Source organism: Aristolochia californica, unplaced genomic scaffold (assembly GCF_029961685.1).
Source record: "Aristolochia californica isolate CCGP_79_NKW_82.1479 unplaced genomic scaffold, dmAriCali1.0.hap1 SCAF_5, whole genome shotgun sequence".
In the NCBI taxonomy this organism is placed as follows: Eukaryota; Viridiplantae; Streptophyta; class Magnoliopsida; order Piperales; family Aristolochiaceae; genus Aristolochia; species Aristolochia californica.
In genome coordinates, this window is record NW_027182214.1 from 5,067,415 (window position 1) to 5,085,106 (window position 17,692).

A 17,692-nucleotide genomic window follows, 5' to 3' on the forward strand; every position below is an offset into this window, starting at 1 on the left:
AATTTCCGTTTTGTTTTTCCCTATAGGAAAACAAAAACGACTCCTTTAAACAGTTTTTTTTACTTGTGTTTTCTCAATTATTTCTCTCATTGTTTCCCATCGGAGCAATATGAAATTGATTTTCTTATCAAGAATTTTGGTAAAACTTTGCAAATATGAAAACTATTTGGCCAAACCAAAAAATTTCTTACAATTCTTTTCGATCATTTCAATTTAGCATGTTGATCTTAATGTGTGTTTAGAACATACGGAAAAGAAAATAAGAATTTGACCATTATTATTCGACATCAATCTTTAAGGTCTCTTTGGAACCTATAGAAAAAAGAAAAAAAAATGATAATTTAACCATTATTATTCAACCCGGACCCGGTTTTAAAATGGCTTAACTCTTCCTGGTACAAAAACAGAAATCTGGTTAAGTCTTAACCTTCTCAATCTCATTATTTACTGATGATAATCATTTTTTTTCTTTTTTTCCTATACACTCAAGAAGCCCTTTTCTGCGGGTGTAGTTAAATCCCATCCACCTCTGCATCTTAAATGGCCGGAAGCTCTCCTCTGTAACCTCCCGTGTCTGCTCCTGCTTTTCACGCGAATACCTACGCTATAGCGCGTTAATTAACTTCCGGAATTAAAGCTGGCTGCCTTCGTAAGTCTGGCCGAAGCTCCAGCCGGCCGGCGCGACGTTGTAGCTGGTGACGGTCCGGCCGTCGCTCGTGGTGACTTGGAAGGAGAGGCTCTGTCCGTTTAGATAAGAGTTGCTCTGCCAGTTCTGGCCCCAGTTCCTGGACATGGTTTGCCACCCGGTGCGGGAGCCCTTGATGGACACCGCATGCACGTCACCGGCCCCAGCCACGTTCGTGATCAGAACCAAATTGAAGTAGGAGTGGCCATTGATCGTGAACCTGATGCCTCCCTTCTTCACGCAGGGCACCCTGCTCAGACAAGAGACCGTTAGTAATAAAGCTAGCTAATTTAACCATGTAATCTGAGATTAGAAACGAAGCAAGTGAGCGCTACCTTCTGAAGGAAACTGGGACAATCCCGGCGCGGTACTGCGCAATTTGGAGGAAGGCCGGCTCGGCCAAGTCGAAGTGCTGCAGGGGAGGGTTACACCACCCGCCATTGTCGTTAGAGAGGCCGAAATTGGGAGGACAGAAGTTGGTAGCGGTGACGGTGATGGTCCCCGGAAGGCACCACCTGGGGTCATCGTTGCAGCGCATCTCGTAGCACGACCCACAGCTGCCGCCATTGTTGAAGAGAGCAGTGCTGAGGGCGGCCGTGTTGGTTCCATACCCTTGGCTGTACAGGTTGCCGTACCCGCAAGCTCCTCCTGCAATATCACCCTCACCACTTTAGATATAATCTACACTGCAGAAGATCACGCAACGACAAAGCTTAGATAAATATACATACCCATGGTACCGGAGGCATCGCCTCCACCGTAGAATGTGGCGTGGCCGCCCTGCCAACCGCCGTAATCAGCGACGGCACCGTGGGAGTAGAAGGCGAGGAGGAAGAGAGCGACGAAAGCGGCCATTGTAATTAGTGGGATAAGAAAGGGAACCCAACCAGAGGAATCTGACGGTGATATGAAGTGGTAGGGAGGAGAGGTATATTTATACAGGGAGGGTGACCCCAAACTAAGGAGGGGACAGCATTGACATTTTGGTAAATGTAAGGGATAGAAAGGGACAAGTTGGTTGTTTCTCACGTGTGAACATCTGAAACCGGTTTGCACTTTGTAGTTAATTTGCAAACCAAGTGCACATGCGATTGTTCCAGTTAGACTACCAACCGCTGCGTCGCTGGGTCCTACCAGCACATGTTTCTGGTTTTCTTATTGACCCAAAAATTCCACCGTTCAAATTCCACCTAGTGGGCCCGCCGGAACTTGAAAATGATCCCAGAACCGACGTTACCGCCTTAATCCCCCGATGATTACGCTTTTTTTTCGTAGTAATTCAATAATAAATAATAAATAATAAATATTTGAATAAATTCAAATATTTTTTATTTCTAAATCCTCCAATTTAATTAATTTTTAATCCTAAACTTTTAACTTGGTTAATATTAAAGTCATTGGGGTCTTATTAAATTTATTTAAATATTTATTATTTATTATTGAATCCCAGCGAAAAATGCGTAATCATCGGGGGATTAAGACCGTAACGTCGGTTCTTGGACCATTTTTGACGTTCCGTCGGATCGGATGGCTGAGATTGCCATTTGGCACGTAACTATTTTGGTATGAGCCCCCGATAATTACGCACTGTTACCAGGATTGTTAATAGTAACAAGAAAGGGTGATTGGACCTGCTGCTGCGGGTAAAGAAACGGTTGTGGGCCGGAGCGAGGACGAGATGCCTCCAAGCCCAAACAAAGAACTCACGTGCATATTTACGAACTCGTGTGAGCGAATGAAAGTAACACGTGTCCTGTTCATAAAATAAGATATCAACATTTAATTAGGGTAAAATGTAAAATATTTTATTAAAAAAATACATGTAGTAGTGGACAAGGGTAAGTGACCATGTCGGTTGTCGGTGCTCAAGTATTGGAATATTGTTACTTGTGGCACGAGGCCGAGCCAAGTTTGAGTTTAGTCTCGAACCTAATAAGCCGAACTCAAATAAAAAACTGAACTGATCTGAGATTTGTTCAAACCGAGCTCAAACGGTTTTCGAACCGATTTGGTTAGGTGCGACCCCTAGATCTAGGTGATCTCCAACCATTGGAGGCGTACGTTGTTGGAGCAGGGAAGCCCAAACGGAGGTGCGGGTCCCTACCACGTTCGCGGCACATGCAATTTCCGTCCGGTCCGGTCCCCCTTTCAGGCCTTTTGGAAGCATGCATTCTGACTTGCCTACACCAAATCTTGGGGCTTTGGATAAAATATGAGATGTGGAAATTGGACAATAACGCGACGGTGGACTAGGACCAAATTAATCAGAAATAAAATAATGAAAAATCATCGTCTTCGTAACTCGTTTTTCTCGGGTTGGTAGCAGAGACGAAAAATGTGCAAAATCTGACTTGCAGACCGGAAAAGTTTCTTTTTAGTCTAAACAACTCCCTAATTGTGATATGAACATGTCCTGGAAATGGTTCTTTTATTCAAGGTGGAAAATGCCTTTGGGTCACCGGCTAATTAAATGGTTCATTTAAAGCGAATCAAATCTAGAAAATTGGTATTTATCCTATGATGTAATTATTTTTTTATTCTAAATTATATAAATATCACCGTTAATCATATGTAACAAATTCAAAGGTATGGAATCAAATCTAGATCAAATCTAGGAAACGAGTGGGAGATGGGATTGTACCGATGAAAGTGGCGTTAACAAGGGGTGTGACAGCATGAGATGGATATGTCCTTAGGAATCAAGTTTTGATGGGTTAACTGCCAAAGTGTTGAAAGAGACAGAGCAGGAAGATAGGTACAGGTTTCTTCTCTTGTGGCCTGTGAAAGAGGGCTTAAAAGCTTCCCAAGTAGGGGGGGATATAATGAAAGGAATATTCTTTTTTTTTTTTACCATAAATCATGATATTCAGTTGGATTTTAATAATAAAATATTATTTTTATTTATTTATTATATTTATAAATTTTAATATTTTAAAGTAATGATTTAGATACAAGTATTTAGAATAAACATTTTTGTTTAAGTATTTTATTTTTATAATTAATTAAATTAATACTTTTATTTTACTTTATAATTATTGTATTAATTTAGACTCAACAAAAATCTTTCTTATTTTATTAATAAAATACCTTATTTATTTATTTGTTATATTCACAAATTTTAATATATTAAATTATTAATTTAAGAATGATAATTTAAATATTATAAAACTAAGAATTTGATTAAGTGTCTTGACATTATAAAAGTAACCATATTTGTTTAGGTATATTATTTTTATATTTAATTAATTTAATATTTTTATATTTAAAAATATTTAAAATATTTATCTTATTTTGTTAATTAAAATTTTAAATAAAACTATCTTAATAAAATTAAATCTATCATACTATTTCATTAATAAATTTATTCTCCACTTTCTACTAAAATTTTAATTATACACACTAACACAAAAAAACAACGTACACTGCATTGAATGCACTTTCTGTTGCGGTTAAACCGGCTAAACCAATTAGTTAAACAGCTGACCCGGTTGACTCATCCGGGTCATTCTGAACCGGGATTAAGGGGGCGAAGAAAACGAGGATCGGGACCTTAATTTTTCCTCCTTCCCTCGTACTCTCTTTTGCTCTGCTGGATCAGAACCCTAACCGCTTACGAGGAAAGCTTGGGGATTTCTGGCGACGGCTGCTCGGCCATGGCTCGAACGGCGACGTGCGGCTGCTGACGGTCAACGCATGTGATTTTCCTCTATTTTTTAATAAAAATGACACATTCATAGTTTTTCATGAGTTCTTCGTTGAACTCACGTTTTCTTGTATTGGGCTGTTAATTGAAGGATTTCGATGTTGATATTGAGGGCAAAGGGAAGTTCGGGAGGGTTAAGAGGAGACTGAGAGCATTCGCCGGCGTGGTGAAAATCCTCTTCTGTTCTTCTACTAATTACTCTTAAGAGATTTTGTGGCAAAAAAAAAGTGTCTTTGTGTGTTCTTCCCTTACATTATCCAATATTTTTCTTGTTTTGCAATCAAAACACCTGGATTTCCTAACAACTGCTACCACTCCTTTCTCTTGGTAATTCCGTTTTGAGTTTTTCATTGATGCATAGCGAGTATTACTCCAATATTCTTTCCCATTTTTTGTATTTCATGTTAGTTCCGTTCCAAAAATGCAGTTTCTGCAATCTCCATTTCCGTTTTTGCATTTTTTTTGTAATTTTCAAATTGCTTTTGTTTCAATTCAGTTCTTGCATAACTATTTAACTAGTTTATAATTATTATTTTCCCCCTCAAGTTTGCCCAATTTGCCAAGTGAGTTGTAGAAATTCTTATTGCATACGGCTTTTGTAAGTATGTCTGCCAATTGGTCTTCAAATTTAACAAATGGAAATCGAATTATCTTTGCATCAAGGTTTTGCTTGATGAAGTGTCGATCTACTTTCACAAGTTTAGTCTGATCATGCTGAATTGGGTTATGTGAAATATCAATAGCTGCCTTATTATCGCAGAATAAGTTCATCTCACAATTTGGGCCAAATCCAATTTCGGTTAATAATCTTTGAAGCCAGAAAAGCTCACAAAGACCCTTAGCCATCCCACGAAACTTAGCTTCAGCACTTGATAACGTTACTACTTTCTGTTTTTTTACTTATGTAGGTAACTAGGTTTCCCCCAACAAACGTAAAATAACTTGAGGTGGATCTTTTATCTGAAATATTTCCTGCCCAACATCTGTATAACCTTCAATCCTTAGGTGATTTTTTTTTTATAACATTAGTCCTTTCCCAAGGGAAGACTTTAGGTATCTAACAATTTGATTCACTACATTCATATGATCTTCACTAGGATAATGCATGAATTGGCTTACTATACTTACTGCATAGGCGATATCAGGTCGTGTATGAGAGAGATAAATAAGTTTTCCAACCAACCTTTGGTATCTTCCTTTGTCTGTTGGCACTTGGTCTGGGTATTCTCCAAGCTTATGATTTGGAATTATTGGGATATCTGCAAGTTTACACTCCGGTAGTCAACTTCTAATAATAGATCTAGGATATATTTTCGTTGGGAAAGGAATATGCATTGCTTAAACCTAACAACTTCGATTCCCAAAAAATATTTGAGTCCTCCCAAATTTTTCATCTCAAATTTTATTGCCAATTACTCTTGAAATCTTGCTATTTCTTTTAGATCTTCTCCTGCAATGATCATATCGTCTACATACACTATCAAAACAATTACTTTACCTTGTCGATGCTTTAAGAGTAGTGTATGATTTGAGTTACTTTGTTTAAAACCATATTTCTACATTGCCAAACTCAATCTCCCAAACCACGCTCTAGGAGATTGCTTCAAGCCATATAGAGTTTTTTGGAGTTTGCACACCGTCTTTGCTTCAGAATTTGTTATATATCCTGGAGGAACATCCATATAGATTTCTTCTTCAAGATCTCCATGGAGAAAAATATTTTTAACGTCAAATTGATGCAGTGGCCAATCAAGATTAGCTGCAAGAGATAACAAAACTCTAACAGTATTCAATTTGGCCGCCGGTGAGAATGTCTCTTGATAATCCATGCCATATGTTTGTGTATATCCTTTTGCTACTAGCTTTGCCTTGTACCGTTCAACTGCTCCATCAGATTTGTATTTGATGGAGAATATCCATTTACACCCCACTGTTCTTTTACCTTCAGGTAAAGGAACAAGACTCCAGGTCTTATTTTTTACTAATGCATTCATTTATTCCTTCATGGCTTGAACCCACCAATGGTCTTTTAGAGCTTCATCAACACTTGTGGGGACATGCTGTGAGGAGAGTTCATTTACTAACTTCTTGAGAGGTTCAGACAGTTCTTTTGTAGACACATAATTGACAATAGGGTATTTTGATTTGTTTTCCTTCACTTCGGGGAAATATCTGTTTGGTGGTTTGCCCCGATTGTGCTTCACAGGTAAATTCATAACCAATAGGAATAACCATGTTGCTAGAATTTTGAGGTGTGACAAGATTACTTACATCAATGATATTCTCAGGAAATGGGTCGTTGGATACTGAGGAGAAGGGTACTGCTTCATCATCAATTTCTGAGGATATCTTCTCTGGATCTGGTTCCATAGTGGTCGCTATATCAGTGTCCTTGAACCAGTCAAATGTCATCAAATTTAGCTCTTCCTTCTCGTGTCTCCTCCTAAAGAGAGGAATTGGGTATAACGGACGAGTAGAAAGATTTGGATTCAAGAAACGTGACATCCATAGTTACATATGTGCGCTGAGTAGTTGAATTGTAGCAACAATACCCTTTTTGATGGACCGCATATTCCAAAAACAACACTAAATGACACATGGGTCAAGCTTCGAGCGCTGGTTTTTGTGGAGATTAACAAACATAACACAACCAAAAATTCAAGAGGGGAGCATGAGCACCGAGGGTAATGAAACATAGTTTGATAGGACTCGTAGGGAAGTCTTAAGCTCAAGAATTTTAGAAAGCATACGGTTAATGAGGTAGACAACCGTAGTAACAGCATCAGGCCAATGATGGCTAGGCACTTGAGTCCCATGTAAAAGAGCTCGAACTGTTTAAAGAAGGTGGCGATTTTCTCTCTCTGTAATACCATTTTGCTGAGGAGTTTGGGGACACGAGGTTTCATGAATCAGTCCATGGTGTTGGAAATAATCATGGAACTGATGATTCACATATTCTTCACCATTATCAGATTGAAGAATTCGAATGTTGGTAGAAAACTGTTTTTGGATCATCTTATGAAAGGATTTAAAGGTATGAAAGACCCCATCCTTGTGTTTCAACAAGTAAAGCCAAGTCATTCGTGTGCAGTCATAAAAAAATATGACAAAATGTAGGGTAAATAAGAACCACACATTTCAACTCATCGGTAACTTTACTCACTGATAGTAATTTATGAGAAAGAGAGGGCATGAGTAGTGTATTAGATAATGGTAGAATTGGTGATCACATCACGGGTTCCAGCCTCTGTTACTGGAGAGATAATTCCATTAGCGTTGGCAATGCTATTTCGCCGAGGAGCAGTGTGTTGAGAAAAATCATTTGCATCAAATGTCATAAGGTCCGTTGCTCCAAACTCAAGTATCCACGCTTTGCAATCATCCTCTCTAGTGGATTCAAGGAGAGCATTACCTGGGTTCGCATCTGTCTGAGGAGGTTGAGGAAGATTACCATTCAAATAACTGAGACTAAACGAATTCAGTTGGATTTTAATAATAAAATATTATTTTATTTATTTATTATATTTATAAAATTTAATATTTAAGAGTAATGATTAAGATATCGTAAAAATATGAATTTGATCTAAGTATCTAGAATAAATATTTTTTTAAGTATTCTATTTTTTTAATTAATTAAATTAATATTTTTATTTTACTTTATAATTATTGTATTAATTTAGACTCAACAAAAATCTTTCTTATTTTATTAATAAAATACCTTAATTATTTATTTGTTATATTCACGATTTTTAATATATTAAATTATTAATTTAAGAATGATAATTAGATATTATAAAAGTAAGAATTTGATTAAGTGTATTGACATTATAAAAGTAACCATATTTGTTTAGGTATATTATTTTTATATTTAATTAATTTAATATTTGTATTTAAAAATATTTAAAATATTTATCTTATTTTTTAATTAAAATTTTAAATAAAACTATCTTAATAAAATTAAATCTATCATACTATTTTATTAATAAATTTATTCTCTACTTTCCACTAAAATTTTAATTATGCACACTAACACAAAAAAAAGGTACACTGCATTGAATATACTTTCGGTTGCAGTTAAACCGGCTAACCCAATTGGTTAAACTGCTGACGCAATTGACTCATCCGGGTCATTCTGAATTGGGATTAAGGGGGCGAAGAAAACGAGGATCGGGACCTTAATTTTTCCTCCTTTCCTCGTACTCTCTTTTGCTCTGCTGGATCAGAACCCTAACCGCTTACTAGGAAAGCTTGGGGATTTCTGGCGACGGCTGCTCGGCCATGGCTCGCACGGCGACGTGCGGCTGCTGACGATCAACGCATGTGATTTTCCTCTATTTTTTAATAAAAATGACACATTCATAGTTTTTTATGAGTTCTTCGTTGAACTCACGTTTTCTTGTATTGGGCTGTTAATTGAAGGATTTCGATGTTGATATTGACGGCAAAGGGAAGTTCGAGAGGGTTAATGGGAGACTGAGAGCCTTCGCGACGTGGTGAAAATCCTCTTCTATTTTTCTACTAACTTCTCTTTAAGAGATTTTTGTTGGAATTATGGTTTTAAATATATTATTTATAAAATAAAATTATCATGATATTAGAGGTGTGGGGTCCACATCTAGATATTTTGTCATTGAATGTTCAGTACAGGGAATAATGACCAGCACATCCATGTAGAAGTAGATTCATTGAGTGCATTGACTAGACACATCCCTTGGGCATAAGGACATGTATTTCTCTTGAGGGGATGTATCTCTCCTTAGGGGATGTATATCTCCTTAGAGGATGTATCTTTCCTAAGGGGATGTATCCTTATGAATAGTCATTAGTGCCACACTCTTTGGAAATCTTGTGAGGCTAAGACTATTTGCACACCCAGTATGGCTGAAAGGGAGCAAGCTTATCACTTGTAAATGAATTATCAAAGGTTATCTTGTGCACTTTAAATTTCATTTATATTCTTCAAGATGAAAGATATACTCTCTTTATTCTTATTATTTCAATTCTATAATATATGTATGGCTCTCATGATAAGGAGAATTATGGAAGAATTTAATATCTATTTCTATGATGTTTTATTTTATTATTATTAGACATCAAGTCTAACAAATACAAGTGAATAATGCATCTGCTGGTATCATAGAGATAGATTCTAATTTTCTATATTTTTTCTATTTTTTTGGGATTTTTGGCTATTTATTTGTGAATGAAAATAAGCCTAGTTTAGGCTTATTGAGTTCTGGCGCCGCATGCGGGCCTGCTGGTGCGGGTGGTGTGAGCTGCTGTGCGCGGGCCTGCTGGTGCAGGCTTGTGCGGTCTGGGTCGGTAATGACCCAGAACCATGAACCAAATTGGGTTTTGCTAATATAATGAGCCAGAATGTGTTTTAAGAGTAGTTTTGACCCAGAATTTTTTTTTAATGGAATTTCCATGTTATTTGGAATTTATTTGGCTATTTGAGATCCAAGACTATAGGTATGAAGATTTATATGGTGATATTTTATAAATAGTTCATATCTAATTGGTTTAGTTTGTTGTTTGTTATTAATTATTTCTTTGCTATAATTTCTTGAAGTAATTATAATTTGTGTTATTGCATGCCTTGTTATATATTTATGTATTTGTATGTGAAAATTAATTTAATTATATAATTTTCAAAATCCCCAAAGGGTAATGCATTTTGTATAGATTAAATTAATTTTATGTGTGTTTATTTTGAGTATAATTTGTTTTATGAGTTATACTAATTTTATTATACGATTAGCAAAATCCCCAAAGGGTAATGCGAATTGTATAATTAGATTAGTATATTGTAAATTAATTCATATAATCCCCAAAGGGTAAGTATGGATTAATTTATTTGTTTGTTTGTTTGTTTGTGATATTTTTGGTTGTTTATCATGTGTGAAATGATTTGCCTAGTAACTCATGAATCCCCAAAGGGTAAGTGGGAGTACTAGATGGCTGAAATGATTGTATAATTATGTATGTTCTCCCAAATATTGAAATATTTTCTGGATGACAAGAAAATCCAGTAGTGGACATAATTTTGCTGAGTCCCTAAAGAAAAATGTACTTGATGGGACTAATTATGTGAACTGCTCACAACGGGTTGACTTAATGCTACGAGGTTATAGGTTTGATAAAATTATCAAAGTGGATACTCCTCCTCAAAGACCTTCCCGAATAAACTACCTCAATAATCTGAAACAGTATAAGAAGGACCTTAGAAAATTCGAGTGGGATGATGCTAATGAAATTTCTAGGTCACATATTCTTGGGGTTCTAAGTGAGACTCTCTTGATGACTTATTTTCATGTCCCCACTACAAAAGAGATTTTCGACCAGATTGAGGCTAAATATGGTAAAAAGTCGTCTACTTACATCAATAACTTATGGCAAAAGTTCACTCGTGCCGAAAGCGCAGAAAATGTTGATGTGAGAAAACATGTAAATGACATGCTTGCCATGGTAGATGAGTTACAATATCATGGTAGACCGATGAATGAAGAAACTAAAGTGGTCACCATTATCAACTCTTTACCCAAATCTCTCAAATATATTCAAGATTTTTATTATTTGTCCAAGACAAAGTGGACTATATTTGATTTGGTTAATATGATCGACCACCAGTCCGAAAGACTCAATCCAAGTATTGAGTTAGATAAACCTTCACCTAGCGCTAATGTAGTTTTGAACCCGAAGAAAAAGAATTTTAAGAAGAAGGGAAAAAACTTTCAATTTCAAAACTTCAAGGACAAAAAGGTCAATCAACAAAGGGTTGGAGTACGTGCAAATCAACGTGTTTGCTTCTTCTGTAATAAGCCAGGACATATAAAGAAGTATTGTAAGGTTTTGAAAACCATGCAAGAAGGGTAACAGGAAAACACTAGTGAGTCCTTATCTCTTGAAACTTGTACTATTTATATCAAGCCGTTTAGTTGGTGGGCTGATTCTGGTGCAACTGTTCATGTATTGAATGAGTTGCAGGGCTTCTAGGAGCTAAGAAAGATTGAGGACAAAACAAGCTTTATTTACATGGGAAATGATGAAAAGGCCATTGTGGAAGGCGTGGGAACTTACTGGCTAAAGCTTGTTGATAACAAGTTTTTTTATTTAGAAGATTATCTTTATGCTCCTTCTATGAAAAGAAGTCTATTATCTGTATCTTGTCTTGAGAAACTTGGATTTACATTTTACTTTGGAATTGGAAAGTTTCTTATGTTACAAGATGATAAAGTAATTTTGAGAGGTTTTTGAAATTCTGGTCTATATCAATTGCAACTTAGTGGAAATATGGTGTTCAATGTTTCTACTTCTTCTCATATTAAAGAAAATGAATTGTATTTGTGGCATTTACAACTAGGGCATATAAACAAGGAAAGAATTACAAGACTTGTGACACAAGGATTATTGAAAAAACTTTCACATAATGATTTTCCTATTTGAAAGTGTTGTATATATGAGAAAATGACAAAGATACCCTTTCCATCCAAAGGCTCAATAAGTTCTCATGTTTTAGATATTATTCATTCTGATATGTGTGAACCTATGAATGTGAATATTCATAATGATCATTCGTATTTTATCACATTTATAGATGATTGCTCAAGATATGGAAGAGTATATTTACTGCATAGAAAAAATGAGGCCTTAGATTATTTCAAAACCTTCAAATTGGAGGTAGAAAATACCACAGGAAGGAAGATCAAAACATTACACACCGACAGAGGTGGAGAGTATTGTTCGGAGTTATTCTCTGAATTTTGCAAGTCAAACGGGATTATCCATATATTTAGCATGCTTTGTACACCTGGACAGATCGATATTACTGAAAGGAGAAATCGAACCTTACTAGAGATGGTAAGATCTATGATGACACTTGCAAATTTGCCAATATCCTTTTGGGGCGAAACACTATTGACAACTACATATCTCAAATAGAATGACTTCAAAGTCAGTTGAGAAAACACCTTATGAGGTATGGTCAGGCAAAACTCCTAGTCTTAACCATTCTAAAGTATGGGGAAGTGTTGCTCATGTTTTAAAACTTGATCCTAAGGACAAATTGAAGGCTAAGACTCGAAGATGTTTATTCGTTGGGTTCTCTGAACATTCGAAAGGATATAGGTTATATGATCCCAAGGAGAAGGTGATTATTGAAGTAGACATGTAAAATTCATTGAGGATAGATTTGATTGTGATGAAGATTTAGGTACGAAGTCTCACTTGGAAGAATATGTTGAAATATCTTCTTCAGAATCTCCTTCTAATATAGAGAATTCCACCCAAATGGATATTCAAAGAGGGACTAGAGAAAAAAAACCTAGTCAACTCCTATCATCTTCAGATTTTTATACCTATGCTGGAGAAACTTATGAAAGAACAAGGTTGAATGAAGATGTTATTGATTCTGACACTTATGAGGAAGCACTCCTTGATGTGGATTCCGACAAGTGGAAGTGGGCAATGGAAGAAGAGATGGACTCTATGTATAAAAATGAAGTTTGGAAACTTGTTGATCCCCTACATGAGTTAAGCCCATTAAGTGCAAGTGAAACATTCTCTCATGTTGCAAGAATACAGTCTATTCGAGCTCTCCTGGCATTGGTTGCATATTATGACTATGAGTTGTTCCAAATGGATGTTAAAACCGCTTTTCTAAATGGAAATTTGGATGAAAAGATTTATATGGAACAACCACGTGGTTTTGTTAGACCTGGAACTAAAGCAAAGGTGTGTAAGTTGGACAAGTCTATTTACGGTTTGAAACAAGCCTCAAGATTATGGAATATCAAGTTCAGTGAAGCAATTATAGCTTATGGTTTTATTCAGAATCCAGAAGATCACTGTGTATATATAAAAACAGTGGGAGATCACATTGTTTTTCTTACATTATACGTAGATGATATTTTATTAGCCGGGAATGATATTTAGTTACTCCAAGGTATAAAGACATAGTTGTTTCAGACATTTGATATGAAAAACCTTGGGGAAACTTCTTATATTCTTGGTATTAAAATTCTACGGGATAGATCTTTGCGAAAATTGAGTTTGTCTCATGAGAAGTATATCGACACTCTTCTGGATCGGTTTCACATGTCTAACTGTATACAAGGTAAAGTACCTTATGATAACACTAAAAAGATGAGCCAGGTGGATTGTCCTTCTCGCCTCAAAGATAAGTTGGACGAATCTAAGTATCCATACGCTTCTACTGTGGGGAGTTTTATGTATGCTCTTATATGTACAAAACCTGATCTTGCTTATGCTATTGGGATTCTTTGCCGGTTTTAGGCTAATCCAGGTTTCACTCACTAGGAAGGGGTAAAATGGGTAATGCGCCATCTAAAATGAACAAAGTCATATGCTTTGACTTATTAAGCGGACAAGTTGGAATTAGTTAATTATTCCAACTCAGATTATCAAGGATGTATTGATACCCGAAAGTCTACTTCTGGTTTTATCTTTATGTTTGGCGGATGTGCCATTTCTTGGAAAAGCAAGAAGCAAGACTGTGTCGCGCAATCAACCATGGAGGCAGAATATGTGGCTATGAACTTAGCTACAAGGGAGGTTGTCTATCTTCGCAAATTCTTGCGAAGTCTTCTAGTGGTAGACTGTGTGGAGCGACTTATTCCTCTCTTTTGTGATAATGCATCTGATATTGCTATCATGAAAGATCCGAAGTGTCATTCCAAGGCTAAGCATATTGAAGGGAAATACCACTACATAAGAGACATGCTGAGGAAGGAGGAAATTGTTATTATAAGATATCTTCTCCAGATAACTTAGCTGATCCACTAACCAAGTGTCTTCTCGTGACCAGTTTCACTTTCCATGTGGGGAACATGAGTTTGATTTGTTTATAATTGAAGAGACCAAGTGGGAGAACATTGTTTTGTATGCATTGTGGTCTCAATGGTTTGTAATACTATGTATGTCATGACATTGTAATTTATATTCCATGGAATGGTTTTGAAAGAATGCGTATGCTTTTGTGTGATAATATGAGTACTCAGTGTATGCCTTGAGATTCAGCTTCCCTATTAGGTATGCACTTGTACGTGTATATGTAAGGGTCTCAATAGGGAATGATGGTTGAGTCTCTAAATTGTCCAGGACAATGGGACTACATAGGCACAGTTTCCTTTACAGCTAATACTCATGTTGGTATAGAGTTTTACCCTGAGCTCCTCAGGTACTGAGTATGCTATGGACGATGAGATGCCTTGATGTCTAGCTTTTCTATTAGGTATATAATTGTATGTATATACGGAAGGGTCTCAATAGGAAGGTAGGGTTGGATGTCTAAATTATTCAGGCCTATGGTATTGATTAGGCACAGTTACCTTAGTGGCTAATACTCGAATTGGTACAGAGCTTTACCCTGAGTTCAAGTCCGAGTATGCTATGAATGGAGATCGCTGAAGTGGCAAATTTGACAAGTATGGATTTGGTTTATTCCCCAGCCTTGGATATCTAAGATATATATAGTGTAGGCCCGGGTTAACTACACATGTATATTAAAGTGTTTAAGGTAATGCCTATGGTCATGGTATGGTTTTATGTGTCAAGATTGATTTTTCATGTTTTTTCAAAAATCGGAATTTGAAATGGATTTGAAACCAAGTGGGAGTTTGTTGGAATTATGGTTTCAAATATATTATTTATAAAATAAAATTACCATGACATTAGAAGCATGGGGCCCACTTCTAGATGTTTTGTCATTGAATGTTCAGTACAGGAAATAATGGCCAGCACATCCCCCTATAGAGGTAGATTCATTGGGTGCATTGACTGGACACATCCCTTGGGCATAAGGAGATGTATTTCTCTTGAGGGGATGTATCTCTCCTTAGGAGACGTAAGGAGATGTATTTCTCTTGAGGGGATGTATCTCTCCTTAGGGGACGTATCTCTCCTTAGAGGATGTATCTCTCCTAAGGGGATGTATCCTTATGAATAGTCATTAGTGCCACACCCTTTGGAAATCTATAAATTCCTCCATGGTCTTACAAGTGAGGCTAAGGCTATTTGCACACCCAGTTTGGCTGAATGGGAGCAAGCTTATCACTTATAAATGAATTATCAAATGTTTTCTGGTGCACTTCAAATTTCATTTATATTCTTCAAGATGAAAGGTATGCTCTCTTTATTCTTATTATTTCAATTCTATAATATATGTATGGCTCTCATGATGAGGAGAATTATGGAAGAATTTAATATATATTTCTATGATGTTTTATTTTATTATTATTAGACATCAAGTCTAACAATTTTGTGGCAAAAAAAGTGTTTTCTTTGTGTGTTCTTCCCTTACATCATCCATTATTTTTCTTGTTTTGCAATCATAACACCTGGATTTCCTAACAACTGCTACCACTCCTTTCTCTTGGTAATTCTGTTTTGAGTTTTTCATTGATGCATAGCGAGTATTACTCCAATATTCTTTCCCATTTTTTGTATTCCATGTTAGTTCCGTTCCAAAAATGCTGTTTCCGCAATCTCTATTTCTATTTTTGCATTTTTTTTGTAATTTTCAAATTGCTTTTGTTTCGATTCAGTTCTTGCATAACTATTTCCCCCTCAAGTTAGTGAGTATATATCTTTGATGCCCAACTTGCCAAGTGAGTTGTAGAAATTCTTACTGCATATGGCTTTTGTAAGTATGTCTGCCAACTGGTCTTCAAATTTAACAAATGGAAATTGAATTATCTTTGCATCAAGGTTTTGCTTGATGAAGTGTCGATCTACTTTCACATGTTTAGTCCGATCATGCTGAACTAGGTTATGTGAAATATCAATAGCCGCCTTATTATCGTAGAATAAGTTCAACTCACAGTTTGGGCCAAAGCCAATTTCGGTTAATAATCTTCGAAGCCAGAAAAGCTCGCAAGGACCCTTAGCCATCCCACGAAACTTAGCTTCAGCACTTGATAACGCTACTACCTTCTGTTTTTTTCTTATGCAGGTAACTAGGTTTCCCTCAACAAACGTAAAATAGCCCGAGGTGGATCTTCTATTTGAAATATTTCCTGCCCAACATCTGTATAACCTTCAATCCTTAGGTGATTTTTTCTTGAGAACATAAGTCCTTTCCCAAGGGAAGACTTTAGGTATTGAATAATTTGATTCACTATATTCATAAGATCTTCACTAGGCCACTGCATGAATTGACTTACTATACTTACTGCATATGCGATATCAGGTCGTGTATGAGAGAAATAAGTTTTCCAACCAACCTTTGGTATCTTCCTTTGTCTATTGGCACTTGGTTTGGGTATTCTCCAAGCTTATGATTTGGAATTATTGGGATATCTGCAGGTTTACACTCCAGTAGTCCAACTTCTGATAATAGATCTAGGATATATTTTCATTGGGAAAGGAATATGCCTTGCTTGGACCTAACAACTTCGATTCCCAAAAAATATTTGAGTCCTCCCAAATTTTTCATCTCAAATTCTGTTGATAATTACTCTTGAAGTCTTGCTATTTCTTCTAGATCTTCTCCTGTAATGATCATATTGTCTACATACACTATTAAAGCAATTACTTTACCTCGTCGATGCTTTAAGAATAGCGTATGATCTGAGTTACTTTGTTTAAAACCATATTTCTGCATTGCCAAACTCAATCTCCCAAACCACGCTCTAGGAGATTGCTTCAAGCCATATAGAGTTTGTTGGAGTTTGCACACCGTCTTTGCTTCAGAGTTTGCTATGTATCCTGGAGGAACATCCATTTAGATTTCTTCTTCAAGATATCCATGGAGAAAATCATTTTTAACGTCAAATTAATACAGTGGCCAATCAAGATTAGCTGCAAGAGATAACAAAACTCTAACAGTATTCAATTTGACCACCGGTGAGAATGTCTCTTGATAATCTACGCCATATGTTTGTGTATATCCTTTTGCCACTAGCCTTGCCTTATACCGTTCAACTGCTCCATGAGATTTGTATTTGATGGAGAATACCCATATACACCCCACTATTCTTTTACGTTCAGGTAAAGGAACAAGTCTCCAGGTCTTATTTTTTACTAATGCATTCATTTATTCCTTCATGGCTAGAACCCACCAAGGGTCTTTTAGAGTTTCATCAACACTTGTGGGGACATGCAGTGAGGAGAGTTCATTTACAAACTTCGTGAGAGGTTCAAACAGTTCTTTTGTAGACACATAATTGGCAATAGGGTATTTTGATTTGTTTCCCTTCACTTCGGGGGAATATCTGCTTGGTGGTTTGCCTCGATTGTGCTTGACAGGTAATTCATAACCAACAGGAATAACCATGTTGTTAGAA

The 17,692-nt window shown here is 36.3% G+C and overlaps 1 protein-coding gene across 1 annotated transcript; it reads right to left on the reverse strand.

The window, feature by feature from the left end:
- Positions 1-317: 317 nt before the first annotated feature.
- Positions 318-1,576, reverse strand: LOC137966164 (expansin-A8-like). The gene is made up of 3 exons (XM_068812705.1): positions 1,417-1,576; positions 1,021-1,333; positions 318-935 (listed from the first exon to the last, which is right to left on the reverse strand). The coding sequence occupies exons 1-3, from the start codon at positions 1,538-1,540 to the stop codon at positions 632-634; spliced, it is 741 nt and encodes a 246-aa protein (XP_068668806.1). The 5' UTR covers positions 1,541-1,576; the 3' UTR covers positions 318-631.
- Between the last annotated feature and the right edge of the window lie 16,116 nt (positions 1,577-17,692).

Excerpts from the sequence above, each read along its gene's own strand:
- LOC137966164 (XM_068812705.1), bottom strand. The coding sequence starts at position 1,540 with ATGGCCGCTTTCGTCGCTCTCTTCCTCCTCGCCTTCTACTCCCACGGT. Across the intron at positions 1,334-1,416 it reads CGATGCCTCCGGTACCATGG|GAGGAGCTTGCGGGTACGGC; the intron begins GTATGTATATTT and ends GTGATATTGCAG. Across the intron at positions 936-1,020 it reads GTCCCAGTTTCCTTCAGAAG|GGTGCCCTGCGTGAAGAAGG; the intron begins GTAGCGCTCACT and ends TTGTCTGAGCAG.